At 36.1% G+C, this 20,260-nt stretch overlaps 2 protein-coding genes across 9 annotated transcripts; one reads left to right on the top strand and one right to left on the bottom strand.

The window, feature by feature from the left end:
* The first annotated feature begins 204 nt into the window (after window positions 1-204).
* Window positions 205-3,011, top strand: LOC145582253 (uncharacterized). Of its 8 annotated transcripts, XM_081639263.1 has the most exons (8): window positions 206-442; window positions 948-1,026; window positions 1,118-1,174; window positions 1,273-1,350; window positions 1,430-2,119; window positions 2,208-2,338; window positions 2,430-2,510; window positions 2,597-3,011. In XM_081639263.1, exons 5-6 carry the CDS (start codon window positions 1,439-1,441, stop codon window positions 2,247-2,249), a joined length of 723 nt encoding a protein of 240 aa, XP_081495389.1. In that variant the 5' UTR covers window positions 206-442; window positions 948-1,026; window positions 1,118-1,174; window positions 1,273-1,350; window positions 1,430-1,438; the 3' UTR covers window positions 2,250-2,338; window positions 2,430-2,510; window positions 2,597-3,011. The 8 variants fall into 8 exon arrangements, with proteins under 8 accessions (XP_081495390.1, XP_081495388.1, XP_081495385.1 ...); XM_081639261.1 differs by having other exon boundaries at window positions 979-1,017; window positions 2,208-2,510; XM_081639258.1 differs by having other exon boundaries at window positions 979-1,026; window positions 2,208-2,510.
* Window positions 3,012-18,779: 15,768 nt separating this feature from the next.
* On the bottom strand, window positions 18,780-19,797 carry LOC145581197 (protein FAR1-RELATED SEQUENCE 5-like). Its single transcript, XM_081638249.1, has 3 exons — window positions 19,585-19,797; window positions 19,335-19,482; window positions 18,780-19,009 (listed from the first exon to the last, which is right to left on the bottom strand). The coding sequence occupies exons 1-3, from the start codon at window positions 19,795-19,797 to the stop codon at window positions 18,780-18,782; spliced, it is 591 nt and encodes a 196-aa protein (XP_081494375.1).
* Window positions 19,798-20,260: the final 463 nt, after the last annotated feature.

The raw sequence follows: 20,260 nt of genomic DNA, 5'->3' as shown, positions 1-20,260 counted from the left end.
ACCTCAAAAATTAGCAACGCATTTTAAGGAAAAATTCAAGTTTATCAATTTGATTTGCTTTGTAAACATATCAAGGGGGTACGGTGGTATTTTCCTACTACAGACCTGGGTATTTATGTAATTACTTGATTATGATCTGGACTTTGGTATACTGACTAGATTACACGCGTAAGATTGCCGTTTATGAAAATGTAACGGCGAGTTAACATGGTCGTTAGGTTATATTTGTAACCATTTTTCTTTTGTGCAATGGGAGATAGGGGTCTGAAAACGTGCACTCGTATTTTCTGGGTTTTTGCTGTGTTTCGTTTGGCCGGTGCATAGATCTGAAAAACGACCACACAGCAATGGGCGGAGTCATGAATGAGATTAATGGCGGTAAGCGAAAGAGGATTCTTGCGTTGAAAACGCATATGCACCGTTGGGAAGAACGACTGAATTAGTAAGTTTTTTGTATAATTTTTTTTGTCAATTGTGAATTGATTCATGGCCTGATATATGATTCATTTGTAGTGTTGGGGGTTAATTTATATTTTAGTGGTGGCGTTATAATCTCAAAAATACTGAGTCATGTAGAATTGATATGCATTGGGGAAGTTTTAATTTATATTGTCATCTTACTTAGAATTGATTTACTGTGTTGGCTCTTATGTTTAATTGATAAACACGATGGATTTTGTAGGAGTAATTGCCTGTATTAGAATTGTAAGTGTGAATTGAATTTAGTGTTGAGTTTGGTGGATTGAGGTGTATGGTTTTGATCATGTAAGTGTTAATTGTTTTTTATTGTAAATAATTTCAGTGATACATGCTTGTTTTGGTTTATCTCTGACCATGATATATGTGGCTATCTTAAGTGTAACAGTTATCATTGAATTGTAGAATAGAAGGTTTTGTGTTTCATGGTTGTGGCGTTTGACTGACAAGTGCTAATTGTTTGACCTCAGTAAGTTGTTTTCTTGTATGGTGTGAATGTAGAGTGGAGAAGAGAAGGAGGTCTATCACAATGAAACAGAGGTATAATAGGTAATAGATGTATCAATTCTAGTGTTGTTGTCATTGTGATTTGTGAAGACATTTGGTTATTAACAGAAGTCAGTCCTGTTTTCTTATGCAGGTTTTCAGTGTTGGGGTTGGTCATAAGTTAATACAATTAAAACCTGCCCTATTTAAGGTAAAGTTGTGGGTAAAGTTGTTTTAAATGATGTGTTGTATGTATATTTCCATCAAAAAACATCCAATTGTTATTGAATTCTGGATAAATTATTGTAGGACAAGTTGTTAAGTGTGGGTTGACTAGTGAAACCTAAAGGTGAAGTGCTGAGGGAACATTCCGCTTCTAGTCGTAGAGTGAGTTGCTGGCTTTAAAAACAGCATGTAATGGGTGTATATAATTAATTTTAACATTTTGTTTTTGCTTTTATTGCAGCCCCCAAATATGAACTGCCGTATAGAGTCAATAGGCCATATTTGTGAAAAATTTGATGACAGAAGGAAAATGTGGGTGTACCAGATGGGTTTTGGTGGACTACTTCACTTTGCCCTTGATATGCATTTACCCAGACAATTATCGTATTGGTTAATGACTAGGTTTGACCCGCTGAATAAAGTGTTTATTGCTCCTGATGGGCGTGAGTTCCCGCTGTCAAAGAACCAGATTAGATGGGTTTTAGGAATCCCTTGTGGTTCAAAGGCTGTCCCATGTATGACAATGATGACAGCTGATGTTCGAGCGAAGGTCCAACAAATTTTATTGAAATTTGGTAAATCATGGGAGACTAAATCCTGTAGGGACAGGGAACTGGTTTACACATCTATAGGAATTCCAATGACCTCTGACATGAAAGACAGACTTGAAGGTTATTTTGAGGTGAACGAGGAAGAAGAATTCAAGACCCTGTTTTTGATAGTGGCATTACAAATGGTGTTGTGCCCCACCCAGTCACCACGTTTAGCATCGGACTTACTTCCTGCTCTAGGTTGTGTAATGGATAGTTGTGATTATGATTGGTGTGACTTGGTCCTGTCCAAGTTAATGGACAGTGTATGTAGTTTTGGGCGTCGATTTTATGTCAATGGATTTGCTGGGGGTTGTGGGGGATGTGCAATGTTTTTAGTGGTGAGTTTGGAAAAAATTCTATAACAATTGTATGTTAATTGTTGGATATCAAAACTGGTATTAATATGAAGTGTTGTTCTTTTTGCAGATATATTACCTAGACAGGTTGAATAGAGATCCTATCGAATAGGGAGTTTTTCCCCGTATAAAGGTTTGGACCATGCAGCAAATTCGGAAAGCAGCCAGGACTGATTGATTGACATCAGGAGACTACAGAATGTTAGGGTTACATGAATTGACTTATGTGTACTGGTTGGTTGTTGTTTAGGATGACCTAGAGTCTATTATCTGATTATTTGTATTGTCACAGTTGTTAGATGTTGCATATGGAGAGAATCACCCTAAGGAGGCGAGGGACACAGAAGGCCCTCCTGCAATTACACAATATCCGGTCAGTGGTATTTATAGTGTGCAATTCGGTGGCTAAGTGTAAATTTTGTCTATCCATTATGCCTATATAAATATGTTTACGTGCAGGATATGTCCAACTCTGTTATGGTATACAAAGACAGGAGGAGAAGGGCTCCAAAGGGTGGAGAAAGAGGAAAGCAGGGAACCCTGAAAACAAGTCGGGTACATGTCATTGACGAAGCAGATTAACAGATACATTGACATGGGAGACTGAGTCCGATGGCATTTTTTTCTGTACTGTTATACAATTTCTTGTTACAGTTAGTCAGTTACAAGGTATTCTTATGTTAAACTTTGTGTGTTAGGGTTTAATGTTGGCCACCCATAATAAGTCCGTGAGTCGGGTGTCAGCCTTAATTTACTGTACTAATAAACTATAATTACCAGATGTAGTAAGTTGTAATCAGAGAGTCGTTAATTGAATATTAGTTGTTGATTTTGTTTAATGGTTTTTGGTTATATCGTTTGAGGAACCCAGTACTTGTATACAATGGTTGATTGGGCAAGAGCATATACACAAACAGGTTATTAAGCATAGACAAATTTGTCTTCATGTTACCAATATTAAGATACTTAAATACAAAAACTTGGGTTGATCACAGAGAAAAACATATGAGGCTAGGCCCAAAATCATATAGGCCTACAAACACATTTCAAAATACTAGTTCATAATTCATAGGTGCAGTCATACATATAGATGGGCCCTAAGTTGGGTCAGTCTACAAAATGGTACAGACCCAAATAGTCCAATTACAATACATAATAATATTTTAAAATACATATTGGGCCATAATATCCAAACCATTTAAGGAATATGAGTACCCATACTGGCTCCATATTTTGTTGATACAAAATGGCCTCCTGGTGGGCCAAGTACACAAAAGGTTGAACAAAGTTTGGACATTGACGGGTTCAATCCAGTAGCACCATCCCAATTAGCAACCAAAACAAACAAACCAACAAGAGCACCAAGGCAATTGATCATCTTCTCTAGAAACATCTGCGACGGTGTCCCTTTCCGAACCAAACGTTTCTTCATCTTGGTCATCGTCCGGGTCAACAACATCCACATCTTCATATTTGTAGGGCAGCTTCCCTAAAGATTTTTGCTCTCTATCTTCAAACGAGGCAGTACCCTTCAGCTTATCCGTAGCACCACCATTTGAATATGACCTAGAAGGCCTTATTTCACAATGCACATCGTAGGATGTAGTGGGTGCATCGATGTCTTTTTGTGGGACTGTAAATCGTTTGGAGGAATGGTTTGACAGCTTGTTGGGAGAAATTTTGGTTGTGGGGAAACACAAGTCTTGGTTGTTAACAAATTTTCCCTTTGACTTTGTAGTTGCCTTACTGGTAAAGTCATCGTTCCTAGCCGAGGAATGGATAAGTTCCATAAGCCTGTTGTCTAAGTCAAGAGAAGATGGGTTAGATCCCAAAGCTGGTCCCAAACGGCAACTTGGTATAAGGGGATCAATTTCTTTAAGGTCAGGGAAGGATAATCGGTCGTTTTGGGTTAGAAAGGTTCTGTTATTGAACGAAGCAACAAACATGAGTGGCTGGTCATTGGCCATCTTGTAATAGTGTTAAAGTTTTGGCTATGAGTAGGGTTTGGAGTTTTTTCTTACAAAGATCATTTATATAGAGGAAGCTTACTTGAATTGAAGTAAAGGACGAAGGTGTAGACACCTGATTGTGTCTCCCCAAAAACCAAACACAGTGATGAATATCTTTCACGTCATTTGATTATCGAACAAAGTGAAAATGTGAAAAGTCTTGTGATGTGGTCGTTTTAATAAAAAACACTTCTTTCTGTTTTCGAAAATATTTCTTTTCGTACTCTATTTATGGAAAATGTCCAGTCTAGTATAGTTTGGTCCATGATAAAGGTCCAATAATAGTGTAGTTGGATTGGGCTCGAAAAGAGCTTTCCAACGATATATTATAAGCCCAATTTCGATGAATAATGAGGAAGTTATGGGCAAAATACTAAATTGGGCTTGAAATGAGTTTTATATACGGCCTAATGATTAAGTGGAGGGCTTATTAATTATCATTCCTAAAGTCATTAGGATTGATTTTAATCTTCTAGAATAATCTAGAAGTTTATTTTGAGTTCTAGTGGGATTAAGATTAATAATTATATCCTTTAGAAAATAAAGAATTTTATTTAGAGTAAAAAAAGTGTTTTAAAAAGATTAAATCTGATTTTAAAAGATAAGTAAGGACTGTAATTAATCTAATTTAATTAAATTAAGGATTCTGTATAGATTTTAGATAAAGCGTTCTCCATCGCGAAACGATAGGACCCATTGCGTTGCGATGAATACTGTCGCGCAATAATGGACCCTGTCGCGCGGCGATGGGAGCAGTTTTACACCGAATAGAATTTAATCTTTTTCTGATCGTCTTGGGACTATTTTCTCTATAAATAGGGGTCTTTATTCCCCTTTTTCAAAAATCACCAACAATCATCATCTCTTCTTTCTCTAAAAGTTAAAGCTTATTCTTTCCTTCTCTCTCTTGATTTCTAAGCCTAGCCTTTTCAAATACAATATTCCTCATTCACGAGACTTAGACACACCTAGCTAAGTTCGAAATTGCCTTCACCTTAGACGTGAAAGGTTGATAATTTATGAGGGTTTGGTCCCAAATCTTATTTCAATTCTTTAATTAGATTTACTGTTTAATATTTTCCTTGAAATTACTAACGTGTGTATTGTTTTGATAGAAAGAGATACGAGGCAACAAACTAAGTTGTTTTATTGCTTTATTTCTATAGAAATCATGCTTAGATTATTTTAATTCCTAGTATCATGTTTGGATGTATTTATGATTCCTAGTGTCATGTTTAAGGTATTAACTAATATTTCTAATATCATGTATGTTTCTAGTATCATGTTTAGGTTGCTTCCTATTTCTTCTATCATTTTAGTATCATGTTAGGGTTAAAGCTTTGATTTTTAATGTTTAGTGACATGCTAGGATTTGTTATTAATCTTGTTAGTATCATGCCTAGGATCTTGCTAATAATATTATTATGCTTTATTGAGATTATAATGATGATTTGTTGTATCAATATTATTATTACTTGATATATTATTGTTGTTGCTTGATCACGCCCTCTCTTGCAGGATTAAAGGGAATTTGTATTTGTAATCACGCTTAATAAGATAATTAATAATTTTATTTAGGCTAATGTGATTTTAATTCAAGTGATCGCCAATAATAGTTTTTTTGTGCATTAATATTCAACCAACATAAATTAAACAGGTTTAGGATTAATATATTGATTGTATGTTAGTCAGAAAGCGCACATGAATATGAGAAGAATAAAGTAGAGTCTATTTAGAGCAGGTTCAATCTCTTTTAGGTTGGATTTGTACCTTCATCCCCGAATATCCAGTCATGGTTCCAGACCACTATGGAGTTAGCGATCTCATGGATCGTGAAAGGGTGTAACCTTCACCCTGTGAACGGTTTACAAGTTTCTAAAACTTGTTGGCGATTCTTTTGCTCTAGCTTCCTTCCCTTTGGACGCCACCATACTTAAGTGTATGATCACAGTGGAGCTCAAGTGTGGGATGCTTGAAATATTCTCTACAGAAGGTAGTTATGATTTGTTTAATGCCAATTCGAAAAAGTTGAGGGTTTGCTTAAGGTGGATGCCTAATGATTTTCATGAAGAGATTGATTTTGATTTTTCAGTTTTAAGGGAAGGGAAAAAGTGTTGCATTTTGGTTTTTGACCTAAAGATAAAAACTGAACAATAACTACAATCACTCAAGTGTTTACTTTACATCGTGACGGTTGTCTTACAAAAATAACAACGTCACAAGACATAGTTTAGTACCTAGCAAAGCATGGCAAAATTATAATCATTAACATCAAGTTTGTAAAGTTTTGCAATTATTGACACCAACTTATATGACTTGCTAAATTGACACGAACTTTCTACATACTCTTAAGTTGATATCAATGAATGTAATTTTGCCGCAAAGCATTAACTATAACATTGATAACATTGACATAAAAGATGTTGCATACCTTTGACTCTTACAATATCTCATACATTCTAATAACGCGGTAATAACTAACAAATGGGTTTTTTGAAGCTATACCCCTAAGGTGGTATTGGTATACCTTACAAATTTGACTACCTTACAAATATCAAGTACGCTAGGAAGATGATTTTTAATGATTAAGTTCGTGTCTATAATTGCCTTTAGTATACTAATCATATGAATGTGTGTTTTTAATTACCTATCAAGTTATTTTCAATTTGTTTATGATGAAATTTCAAGTTATTGGTTATAGTTCCATCTTAGTTCATGAGTGCAAATTTTACAAACACAATGTCACAATCTCATCATCTAGGTTGCCAAAATAAAGTAACACTTGTAGGTTGTACCTTTTCTAATAATTAAAAATCATCATTTAAAAGTCTTAGGCAATTTTACTTCTAAATATACACATTCAAATCGATTTAGAATATACAAAATAACCTTTTATTTTCCTTAATAAAGCTTAATGTTGTCATATATATTCAATTCTTCTCCTCTTTAGTCGCGTAGTTAAAGTGTACATTATATGTTTTAAACCTAATTATCAATGGGAAATAGTTACATTTATGTTTACGTCCTAATTATTAATAGGAAATAATTTTGTATCCACTAAGTAACTAATAATTCACAAGATATTGTCAGGAATAACGATGTACACATGTTTAAAACTTGTGAGGTTTTCGCTACTTAAGAGATTTACATGCCTGAATCGTTACATCGTAAGTTTATAAGATTTAAATCAGGATTTTAATAAACTGTGAAGTGCATCGCTTTGCATGGACAACATATTATGTTTAATTACCAATTTACATGGACAACATATTACTTAGTCCCATTATTATGTTTGCTATTCCTATTTAGATGATAATAGTTTTTCCTAAGTATATGTTAATAAGGTATCAAAATCTTTGTAAAGTCACCCTTCTAGAACCGTTTTAAATAATGTGGTGTTAATAAGGTACTCCCTCCGTCCCTTAATACAAAGACTCATTTCCTTTTTGGGTTAACCAAAATACAATGCCTCTTTCTAATTTAAGGTTGTATTTTTTGACATTATTACCTTTTTTAATGAGTTGTCATCTTTTTTTCCTTTACTTTTTTGTACTTTTAGCATTGATTGCAAACACTTTCTCTCTCCATCTCTTCAATTATTCCCAACTACCTTTTCTTTTTCTCTATCTCTATCTAACCCCACATGTATATATGTACTTTTTATCATTAGTTTTAAAGAATTTACAACTTTCTTAATTTCCACGCAAAAACCAAAAGAGGCTTTGTATTAAGGGACAGAGGGAGTAACAATTACACTCTATCTTTGGTAGTAATTGTATACGTTGACTAAAATGAATAGGTCGGCAACATCCAACCAACCCCAATAATTTTTTCGTCTATAAATAAAGGATTTCGTGCATCAATTCATGTAACAACAAATCTCTAAGCCCTCTTTACCCACCTTATAATAAGCCAAACTTTTCATTTCCCTATAAATAAGACTTAATACTTTTGGCAATGGCTCGCCGTTGTAGAACCAAGAACGGAGGCCATGGCTTGATGTTTTTTTCTCCTCCATCCGGACTGGAGTCCGAGATGGATTTCACTTCCTTTACATATATGTAAACGGATAGGGAGGGCACCTTCATCACAATATCCCCTGAAACAATAGCGAACCCATCTGCCTCGAACCATAACCAGCTTAACAATCTTTTAATGCAAGAAAGTGTAGGGGATGGAGTTTCACGCCCTAGACACCTTCCTAGCGTACTTGATATATATCCTATTAGGTTTGAGTTTAAGATTTTTTTTAAATGGTGTCTAGAGACACTTCCCTTGGGGTCATTCCGCCCACCTAGTATTAGACCTGCCTTGCATGTTCATGACCCGAAACCCATTATAGATTTACATGAACCTAATGTGGCAGCTAGACAATGTGCCTGTTAGGCTATGCATTGGTACTTACACTAATGCATTTCAGTTAATCAAGGTACCCTCTTTCCTACATGCTCTTCATGTATGGGTATCTTTTCACACTGAGACCCAATTGCTTCCTAAATATCATAAAGTTGACTTTACTGTATTTACAAGGCATGGGGCACCTTATGCAGTTCGTCCCCCATGTGCGGGTTTGCTAGATGACACCATTGTAGCCTGTTGGAATGTGCGTGGACTTGTGAGACCATCTTTTGTTGATAATTTTAATCATCTTTATAATACACATAAGCCTAGTATTGTTGTATTGGTGGAGACTAGGCAAAGCTTTGAAAACACCCAGATTCTCGTTAATAGTCTCCCAGTTCCTTATCGCTTTGCCTATAGTCCACCTAAAGGTTTATGTGGTGGTGTTGTTGTGCTATGGTTGGAGTAGAGGATATGTGTTGATCAGAGGAGGACATACTGTGATTTCATGAAGATGGACATGTATTTCAAGGTGCAGTTTTCTGAATTGAAAATAACATGTTAATACGTAGCTATTCATTGCAATTCAAATTTCGCTTGTAAATAAACGTTGTCTCTAACATGCATTTGGTTTCCCAATTTTGTAGGGTCAAATTGAATCCTCCAGACGCCTTTTCGAGGAGCGAATACCTTAGCGTTCAAGGTTGCTGGAATTTTAATGGTCGTTTCTACTTAAGTTCTAATGCATTGTTTTCAATTAATGATTAAATATAATGTACTAAACTTCTATGATCTATTAATGTCAATCATTTTATTATGAAACCTGCTTGTGTTAGTTTATTCAAATTTCTTGTATGCATGAGTACAACAATAGTTCCCAACAATTTGAAATAACGAAGAGCTACTTTCATTGGTTTGGCCTACAAGTGAAGGTTACAAATTTGACCATAAAATAAATGTTCACGCAATGGTTACATAAATGTCACGTGGTTTGTGAACAACTTGCATTTTTTCCACTTGTTCAAACGATATATTACTACATCCCCGGCAATTTTGCATACAAAACAAACAAAATGAATCCGACTACCCATGTGACAAGGAGAAAAATTACAAGGACTTGATTTTTGGTAGCGATGTGATTCAGTCGATTTGTTAAGGAATTCGTTTCAGCCCTACTTAGTCGCATTTGCACCTTCAAGTCAACCACATTTTCTGCAAGATGTTTGTGTAGCCTTTTATATTTATCCAACTCCAATTTTGATTTTTCCATCCTTGCCTCCATGTCACAATTACGACTTTCTTCCTCCTCCACCCAAGCAAAAAATTTGCAATCTTTTGAGTCATCCTAACAAAAAGATACAACAACGTTATTATCCTTTGTTCAAAACCATCTTTGTTAAATAATTACAACATAATTAAATCCCTACAAATACCTGCCAATAGGGACATCCATAGAATTTCTTCCCCACATTAGGACCCTTCTTTGCGGTAGAGATCTTTGCTGGAATGTCGTGGTCACACTTAATTTGGATAACATTAGAAGATGATGTCCTCGACATCGAACTCATGGCTGTGGAGTTTTAAATCCTAATGTATGGCTTTGATGAATTATATTTATAAGACTAATGATGCGTCGCACTCATAGGGCTAGTGCATGCTATATCTTCATACGTGTTAAGCAAGTTTCCTTCAAATTTTAAACCAAAACCTACTCTCACTGGAAAGTTTGAAAATACATGTAACTTTTTATTAGTTTGTCTAATTGTGACTACACAATCCTTTACAATTATGACGTCCTTTATATTCACCGAGTTATTGTACATAATACGGATAAGTATTTTGTTATCTGTTTCATTAATTGACTGTACTAATGTATCAGTCTTACCTATTTTGTATTCACAGCTCATGTGTTTGCACTTTTTTTTTTTTAATTCCGTTGATAAAAAATAATTTCCCCAAAAATGGTTCATATTGCTTGTACCAGGGCTATGCCACAGTTGTGCTTTGTAATTTTTCCTCTACAATTGTAACAGTGTGTGTTGCGATGGTGTAATTAATTATTTAACTAAATCTGATACGTTTTTTTTTAAATAGTCAACATATATCATACGGGCTACGTAGTTGCTTTGAAATTACCAAACGTCTATTTTCATTCTATATTTATCCTCGATCAAGGTATGTGTTTTAATTTTCCTTGTAATGGGCATTTCAATGAGTTATGCCTTTTATGTCGAAAACCTCTTATTACGTATAAATTTTGTTTAAGACAAATCCAAATTACACATTAACTACGAAGGCTATATTTAAATTTTGTAGCACGTACCATCGGTTGTTACACAATAATTAGTGGAGTCACCTTTAAGCTTCACAAATAACATTGGAATAAGTCAGTTATTTGTAGTAAGTAGTGGTTGTAATAGTGTCACTGAAGTTGGCTACCCAAATTAATTCTAGCTATAAATCCCTTAAACTAAGAAATAAGGCAGCCAATCTTTATGGAGGCCTAAAATTTCCACAAGAAGTAATTGCTGGAGCAGACTGTAACCATATACTGTAGTTATACTTTCGTGATTTCATTAGCAGTCAGACCCTTAATTTTTAATTGACTTAGAAAATTTTCACACCAAAAATATACTTGACTTTGTTATTTTACTCTATTTTTTAAAACAAAAATGTAATATCATTTGAATTTTAATCGTAAAATAGGTTAATATTTTGCTGTTTAGTTTGACAACGGATGACGTTCGTAAATGTTATTGGGTTGCTACAAAGCGGACGTTCCAATCCAGTATGACACCATTGTAATTTAATAATCGAACTCTCAAGTTGTTATCCATTGATCAGATGCAGAGTCACAAGTTATGTACATTTTTTATTTGTAATGTTTTTTTTTTCAAAATTACGAATTGCAAATAAATCAAAGTAGGGTGTAAAAGTCAACTCCAACTAACTTTTTATTAAAAGTTTCAGTGGTTAATTTGCAGAATTAATTGAGGTAGAAATAATCCCATATCTGCATTTGTACTAAAACTCATTTAAATAATGTAACCGTGGGATGATTGACGCGTGTCCAAACAGTGATGTATAAAAAGTCAATATTCAGTGATACGGTGTGTAATGCTAGCAACGAGTTGATTTTCCTCCAAAATTAAGCCAGATGAAGTCACTATTCACAGTTCATAAACAATAAGTGATATCTGAAGAAGCTTATTTTTCGGAGCGGAACAAAGCATTTACTCCAGTCTGCAGTCTTTTACGGGCGGCCGTGGCAGATTTAATCTTAGCCATTGAGAGAAAGTGATGTTGCAAAAGGGGGAAATCTCCCAATAAATGTGGGAAGCAACATGATCTACAGATAGATTTTTGCTTAGCTTTGTATCTAAGTGTTTCTAATTTCCCAAAATTAATTTCTTGTCATAATCTTTTACTTCAGATGTCCTTGCAATTAAACATTATTTCAAATGGAGCTTGGTGATTATTTTTTGGTTCCCTTACACCAAAATATGTTTTTGATTTTTTTTGGTGAAAACCCTTACAGTAAAGATGACACACATAGATGTTTCAAAAACCAAAAAAAAAAAAAAACAAAAACATTGTGACATAAAGAAGTCAACTTCTCCCATGGTGTTCATACTTTGCAAATGCAATTAATTTTTTTAATAATTGTGTCTCACTAGTGAGTTTTTTGTTTTGTTTTTCCTTAGGATTTTATAGTGTTGCCTCCTTTGTGTAGTTGGTTTTAGTTGAGAGTACCACTATCACAGTAGGGAATTTCAATGAAAACAGCTGCTGAAGTTTTATCATTAGGTTCAATTAGGGAAATTCAAGTGTGTACCAAGTGTAACTGACAGGCTATAGTCGTAATCACCTAATCAAAAATAATTCCTAAGTCCACTAACTGTGCAGAAAGGGAAGAAGGGTCGAACCACAGGGAAACAAGTCAATTTATTCCTAATTAATCAAAAGTAATCTAAATTATCAACTAACCAATTTGTTGTTATTTAAGAGAACTAAACTACTAGGAATAAAAGTAGGGAGGAATAAAAGTAGGGGGAAAAATCAATGAATGAAAGACCTAGGGAAAAGGTTCACCAATAAATAATATTCCAGGGTAAAACATAGCAATCAATCATCAATGCATCAATTAATCAGATTATAAAGGGCTTTCGCTACGTATTACAATTACAGAGTTAATTTACCGGTATTAAATCTCATATCTCGAATCTCGACTTAACCATTTATAAATTAGTCCGCCTATTGAAACTAAGCCTAAACATCAATTCTCATCTCTCGAATCTCGAATCAATATTGCATAACTCATACAATTAAACCAGGCCTAATCTAATTGCATAGCATTAAATCAATCAATAGGAAATTAATCAAGCACTGATAATCAACAATAACAAATTACCCCTTCATATTATTTATGGATCCCCACAACCCTAGAAAGAAAACTAATCACGCATAATTAAATCTAAACTAATCAAAGCAAGTAAACAAGTCATGATGAATTAAAGAAATTAAAATACTGAAAATAATAGAGAAGAAATCGTTACCAAAGTTGACGAAAATAAAGGATTCAATTAAACCAAGAGTTGTAGAGAGTGAAAATAATACTAAGAGTTTAATTAAGGGGAGAGAGAGAAGAGTTAGAGAGAGAAAGAGAGTAAGAAGTAGTCCTAAACTCGCTTAACAAAAGCGTACTTATAATAATCTAGAAAATCCTAAGTTAAAACAAAGTAAAACGACGTCTAAACTCCCTCCGAAAACACGTGCCCGATCGGGCCCGCCTTTTTCCTCGCCCTCTGATTCTGGGCAATCGCCCGATCGAGCCAAAGGTTGCCCGATCGGGCTCGACCTTGCTTGGACTTCGATTGGGCTTCACTTCTTAGCCCATTCCGGATTTCCACTTTGGGGCTTGAATACTCGGTGTCCAATGCTCGGTATCTTATATGTCGAACCCTTAATCACCGGCTCGATGACTCTAACCGGCCTTGGGCCATGAAAAGTGGTCGTGCTCCTCCAATGCTCGTAGTCGCTCCATAAAATCCCGGGAAAATGCTCCAAAAGTGCAAATCCCTACAAAACTCAACCAAAACACTAGAAAACATCAATTAGTAATAAAAGTGGCTCTAAAGAGCCAAAAACACTACCAATTATGACCAAGGGACGGGGGCAAAACACTATATAAATTAGACGTATCAGTAACAAGTAGTGCTTTAATGTCATCTTGCTGTACAACTCACACTGGCAACATAATCTTAGTTGTATAAGTTGTCAAAAATACTCTCCTTTGGAGGGCATAAATGTAGGTGGCTTTTATTTAATAAGATCTTCAATATAATTATACAGAGAAAGAACGGCAATGGACCTTTGGCCTTTGGGTAATAACTTGGGGCATATTTGTGAGATTCTAAAAATTGATAAACAAGTTAGAAACCTAAATCTGAGTCGCCTAGTTAACCTCTTACGAAAGACTCGATTGTTACTTCAAAATTGTGTATCCGGAACCTTAAAAGGTAACAATGTCAACCCTTTGGACAAGTGTCGTTTTATTCCATATTCTAAACGTAGTAAAAAAATGTGCTATGAATAGATTGGAAATTATGGGAAAGAGCCGTTCGTGTTTAGTCGAATACATGAACAACATTGGAGCTATAAGTATGGAAACCTAATTAGGTAATTTGAGATATTTTAGTAAACCGAGCAGCCCAAAAGAATTTATCTTCACATTGTTGAAAAATATTGTGACATGTTACAAAGTAAAGTCCGAGGATCAAAAGGACTTTGAGGATGATAGTGGTTTTAAAAGACCTATAAAAGTTCAAAATTAAGGGTTGTATCGAACAAAAATAAATGTACCAACAAAGACCATCATTGATCTGGACGTGTCATTTGTGGAAATTATTTCATTGAAAAGGAGACGGTTAGTGTGGCTCGATATCTAGTAATGTAGATTAATATTGTAGTTAGTACTCCACCGGTGTTAATTATCGGTAAGTGCCTCAATAGGTGTTAACATATGTCCTAAATTACTAGTAACCTTTTTTTTTTTTTTTTTTTTTTTTTTAGGATACTAGTAACCTTTTCGATTAACAAGAGTACCTAGTGTTTTGTAACTTTGGTGTTGAGTAAATACGGCATTATGATGACCAGGAGGATGGCATTTAGGGAGTTAAAATAATAAAGAATTAGTGATGGAGATGCCTAGGACAGTCTTACAATAAAAAACGTTACTGAGTTTGATTTTTCGTTTGCTCCGTAACTGTACAGTACGTAATGGTGAAAGAAATCCCCCCTTTTCAAACATACATTTGCTAACCCTAATAAACTCCATCCAAATAAGACCTTATAATCAATTGTACAGACGTTATAGCCTCCTTATCAATTTGGCTATAAATAGAAGTAACATCAACGACGGACTCACCTCCTCTAATACACAACAATTTAAATATATTAAAAAATTATTGGTCACCATGGCTGACCGGAAACAAAAAAAAAACCCTTTCCCCTGAACTCTCCCCTCTGAATCCTCGCCGTCGTCGCCGTAGTAGCAACCCTGAAAGACGTCGACCTAGTCTTTGCCGCCGACTCCTCGACTCTCACTTTGTAGCTGCCTATCGCCATAGCTTGGCTGGGGGTTTTGATGGTTCAAGCAGTCAAAATTCCATACCCACTGGTGTCCCACTTGGTCAAGGCCACGTGACGGACAACGAGGAGGAGAGTGATGAGGAAAACACTACACCCCTGAAATGGCTGTTCTTGTGGCTGTTTCTCATGTTATGCATGGTGGCATTTCTGTGGCTAGTATACATCATCCTCATGTGCCAGTGGCTACCTTGCCTATGGTGCTAGCTGAACCAAGTGGCCCCCATGGGTTATTTGGCCTGTTCCAGTGCCTTTGAACCTGTTTGTCTCTGCCCCCAGCCACCAGCTCTATCTATTGGAGGGTTGTTCACCTATGGGGGGGTGTAAGGCCATGTCATGCCGGTGCCTTTATTGACAGTCAGAGTTCGGAGTATGAACCCCGATGATTTGGGAGTTATGTACAACATCCGGCTTGATGAGAATTTCCACACCATCTATGCTGATTATGCTAGAAGGGTTGATCGTCGTCTTTATGAAATTATCATAAGGAGGGTAAGTGGCATTGTTACACCTTTCGAAACCCCTTTTAACATTGGACTCCGTAATGAGGAGGTGCTTCTCGTTCGAGGAATGGTAATGTTCTTAAAATCTGTACTCATGTTAATACATTTTTAATTTTTTCGAACATGTATATGTTAGACTGTGTGTAACATTTTATTAAAAATTTATATTGGTTTTCCTCTTTGATTTCATGCAGAATCCTGAGCATAATGTTGACACCGACATTAAGGTCTTTTATGTTCGAGACCTCACCACTTAACCTGTTGTACTAAAGATGGCTAGCCATTTCGCCACGACTATGAAGCGTGTGAAGGAAGAATGGGCTGAGCGACTTGGATATAATGCGGACATGGTCATACTCATTCGAGAGAATAGCATTTTAACATCCTTCCATAGCATTCGTCAAGCGGGGATAAGGAATGGTGACCATATCTTTTGTTTGCCCAATGTTTGAAGCTATGGTGTCAAATTTGGTGTAGTCCTTGTCTTAATTAGTTAAAACCTTTTGTGCTTAAACAGTGTTGATGAGGACCTTTTTGGGGTTGGTGTCTTACTCCTAAGCTATTATCCGTCTTTTGTTGTTAAGTTGTTGTAGTTAAGTAATGTTGTTATGTTAATGTTTAATTATTAGCAAGGAAGGGAAGTGTCAATGGGTGAAAACCTTGTTTTTTCAGAATTGAACTGGATTTCTACTACTAGTTTTAGTTAATTAAGTGGTCTGTTTGGAAGTGGTGTACTCAGCGTATGGTAGACGCAAGCAATAAGTCAAGCGTATGTGTTAAATTCATGAAGTGGTCAATCTAGTGTACTAAAGTCCTTATCTATTTATGAAATCTAATTATGAAAGTATTTTGTTAAGTAATTGTTGGTTAGCATATTGATATATTACTTATATATGATTCGGAAATAAGCTTACAGTGGGACATTGTTATTCAATTATGTTTCACATTAAGTAAGGGTGCAGAGTAATATTATTTAATCAGAGTAAAGCCCACATTCATTGACATGATTTTGCTACATCAATCAAACTTCACAAAATCTAATTACTTTATTTAGAGTGAAGAGGAGCAACACTGAAGAATTTGATCAAAGTTACGAAATAATAAATTTTCAAAAACCGTACCAACAGTTGTTAGATGACAAATGAAAATTAATGCGACAAGTGTGGATGGTCGATTTAATTAATCCTATTGTGAATTGGGTTTTGTAGATTAAGCTGCAAACTGAATCGGGTTAAGGAAAGTGTGCAATCATGCCTTTACAATTATGTAGTACAAAAAATTAGAAGAAGTAGTGATAACTAAAATGAACGAGTAAAATTTGAAGTTGCAAATTGAATCGGTTTGACTAAACTTGCCTTAAAAAAAACAAGATTCTAGAAACAAGTAAGATCAATGAATGAGGACTAGTGTCGAACCTGGACTGCTACAAAATTCAAAGGTGAAAATGAAAATGCCTAGTTAACTTGTAACAATTAAAAAAAAACGTATCGGACAAGTGTAGAAAATGGGCTAATTAGGTGTGGAAAAAAAAAGAAGGGTACTAATGTAGCATCGAACCCTCGCTGCTAAAAGGTACAATGAAAATGAAAATGCCTTCTAAACTTGTAACAATACAAAAAAAAAAAAAAAAAAAAAAAAAAAAAAAAAAAACCAAAGCGGACTAGTGTCAAACCTGGGCCAATTATGTTTGAAATAGTCAACAACACTTACAGCAACACGAAAATTGTTACTTGGGCCGTGGGCTGTTTATGCGGGGATCGTTACGTGGGCCGTGCCCTGTTATTAGGTTTTGGATTATTATGGCACAAATATGGCCTTCAATTTTATGAATTGTGTCCTTAACATTAACAAGTATGTGATGATTCTAAGGATTAAGATCCAAATTAAACAAACATACTTATATCAAGTACGATAGCCATAATAATAATACGATCTAGAACATATCTTAGCTCAATATTGGAAAAACATAAAAACAACTTAAGCAAAGTAAAACACAATGTACTAGTAACTACTACACACATTAAGCAGACCTACGTCTCAAAAACACCAACAACTAGATAGACTGAGATGCATCATCAGACCAAGATGGCGTGTTTTCACTTAAGAATTTATCAGCGGACAACCCATTTGTAATATGAACATCCTCGAGCATACCCATGCTATGACCTTCAGCAGCTTGTAAAATCGGGTTGCGTGTGACCTGGATGACAAAAATACATGTGAACTTAGTTGATTTGAGTAAAATTTGACTCTTAAAGCATACAGTTACATTAGTTACATATCAATAATTTGAAATTGATACGTACATGACTTACTGGATGTGTGATGACATCATTTGCTGAGGAAGGAACACTAGCTTCTTGAGTCTGGTTCTTTGGTTTGTTACGACTACCTTTGGGGCGACCATGTGGGTTTTTGAACCTAATTTCAGGCACTGACTTGTTCCTACTGCCTTTGGGCCTCCCCCGAGGTTTTTTTTGTTTTAGGTGGATCCATTGGAATACTTGAGTTTTCACCTCCAATGGTTACAGTTGTCGTAGCATTCGAGTGGACATTGTTATCACCAATGGCAGGATCAATTGATGTGTCTCCCTCCTTCGGGTAGGTGTCCACAACAGATTCCTGTTGCCTCTTTTGCTTCTGTCCAGCAACTTCTTGCCGCATGTTGTTGATCCTATCTAGAAGGAGGTCAACTGTTTCGTCACTAACCATGACTGCCTCATCGCATAGAGATTCAAAGGCATTCATTAGTCGGTTATACCTCTTCACCTCACTGGTTTGCGAAGGGTCGTGGTACTGAACCTTAACACGAGTGTGTTTACGTACGATATCCTTACGCCACTGAGTAAGAATGTACTTGTCCGGAATCTCGACTACATGATTCTGGTCGAGTATACGTATCATGTGCTTGCACATAATACCGGCAGTTTAGAACTTGCGACACTCACAAATGACCTCCTTCGTAACAGTGTTAAATGTGGCAGAATAAAATCTCCGACTATCCGTAAGCTTCTCCTCACTCAAACCTTTAGGAACAATCCACACTCGATCTTCTAAAATGTAGTGGATAATGGTCTCTTCAACAAACCTCTCTTCAACACAAAAACAATACATCATTCGAGCGCATTCAGTTTGGACTTCTTAGAACTTGGTGTCAGTGTACAACTTTTGGAAAAGTTTCTCAACCGCAAAGCCAGTAATGCATCTCCTTACATACTTAGAGCAATTAGCATATGCGTCAGACTCATCACGTGCCCTTTTTTCCAAAGCCTTTGAATGCTTAGAGGGAAATTCAAACAGCTTTCTGTTGCGGTTCACAAATCCATCGAAAAAACTATTAACGCTCTCTACTTGTTGGGTGGTCTTCATTCCTGCCCAAAAAAATTCTTTCATGAACGCTGGAATCCACATGTGTCGTTCTTTGTAAAGCACTATTAACCACTCGTTGTTTCAAGCTTATACTCTTCAATAAACGAGCACCACCGGTTCTCAAATTCCATAATGGTGAAACTTTCATACACAACCCTCTTTAGGACACTTTTGAACTCCTTGTACCAAACACATATATAACAAAGCACACAATGATAACAAAGGACACAACCACTTAAAATAAGTATAATGTCAACATAAACCATCAACTCACAGTCCATAAGTCAAACTAGAACTATTGATAACACATTAACCTTTTATACTTGCCTAACTTTTCAGGGATCTTCCTCATATTGTACCAAATGCACCATCGATGTCGTGTATTGGCCATAACCTCTTCAATTGGCTTACGCATTGCAGGTGCTTGTTCAGTAAGTATTGCAACCGGTGCACGATCGTTCATGCTGCAGAGCCACTGTTAAAAAATCCACGAGAAAGTGTCACAATCTTCATGTGACACCAGTGCACATCCCAGCAGTAAGGTCTGCCTGTGGTGGTTAACACCAACGAAATTTACAAACGGAAGCTCATATTCATTTGTTAGGTATGTGGCATCAAAGCAAACCACATCTCCAAACTCCTCATATGCAACACGACTACGACCATCAACCCAGAAGACATCTTTCAAGCGACCTTCTTCATCTACGCGTTGGGCATGATAATAATTATCACTTGTGGCATGCATATGCTGAAAATAGGACATCATTGCAGCGCAGTCCCCACCAACCATCTTCAAACACCTTGCTTTGTACACTTCATGCTAGAGGTCTTTCACAGTAAATGGCATGTTATCCAACCCGTTTCTCTCCACATCCATATAACCATGAATCTGTGTCACAGGTACTCCCTCTTCGTAGTAGTTCAACAGCCTCTTCCTCACCCTTGAAGTAAAATGTTTCATCCTATACTCCTTTACAAGCTTTGACTGACTAGGGAGAGACGTATGGTTAGCATGGTCAAGAACTACTTTCCTCACCACCCACTCCTTCTCACGATTTAAACTCGCATACAGCATTGCGGTGCAATCACATTTTTTAGACTTCCTCTTCCTACGATTTAACTCATCTTCATATACTTTTCCCCCAACAACTCCTCCAGTTTCAGAGATACCCATCGCCTTAGCCCTTTTCTTTGCTTCCCTAATAGCCCTCATATCGGGTTTCCCCCAACACTCACATCTCCATGTTACTGCG

Source organism: Chenopodium album, chromosome 15, assembly GCF_948465745.1.
Source record: "Chenopodium album chromosome 15, dcCheAlbu1.1, whole genome shotgun sequence".
NCBI classification, from domain to species: domain Eukaryota; kingdom Viridiplantae; phylum Streptophyta; class Magnoliopsida; order Caryophyllales; family Amaranthaceae; genus Chenopodium; species Chenopodium album.
The sequence above is the reverse complement of the archived record's forward strand: the minus strand, read 5'-3'. Positions and strand labels throughout refer to the sequence as shown.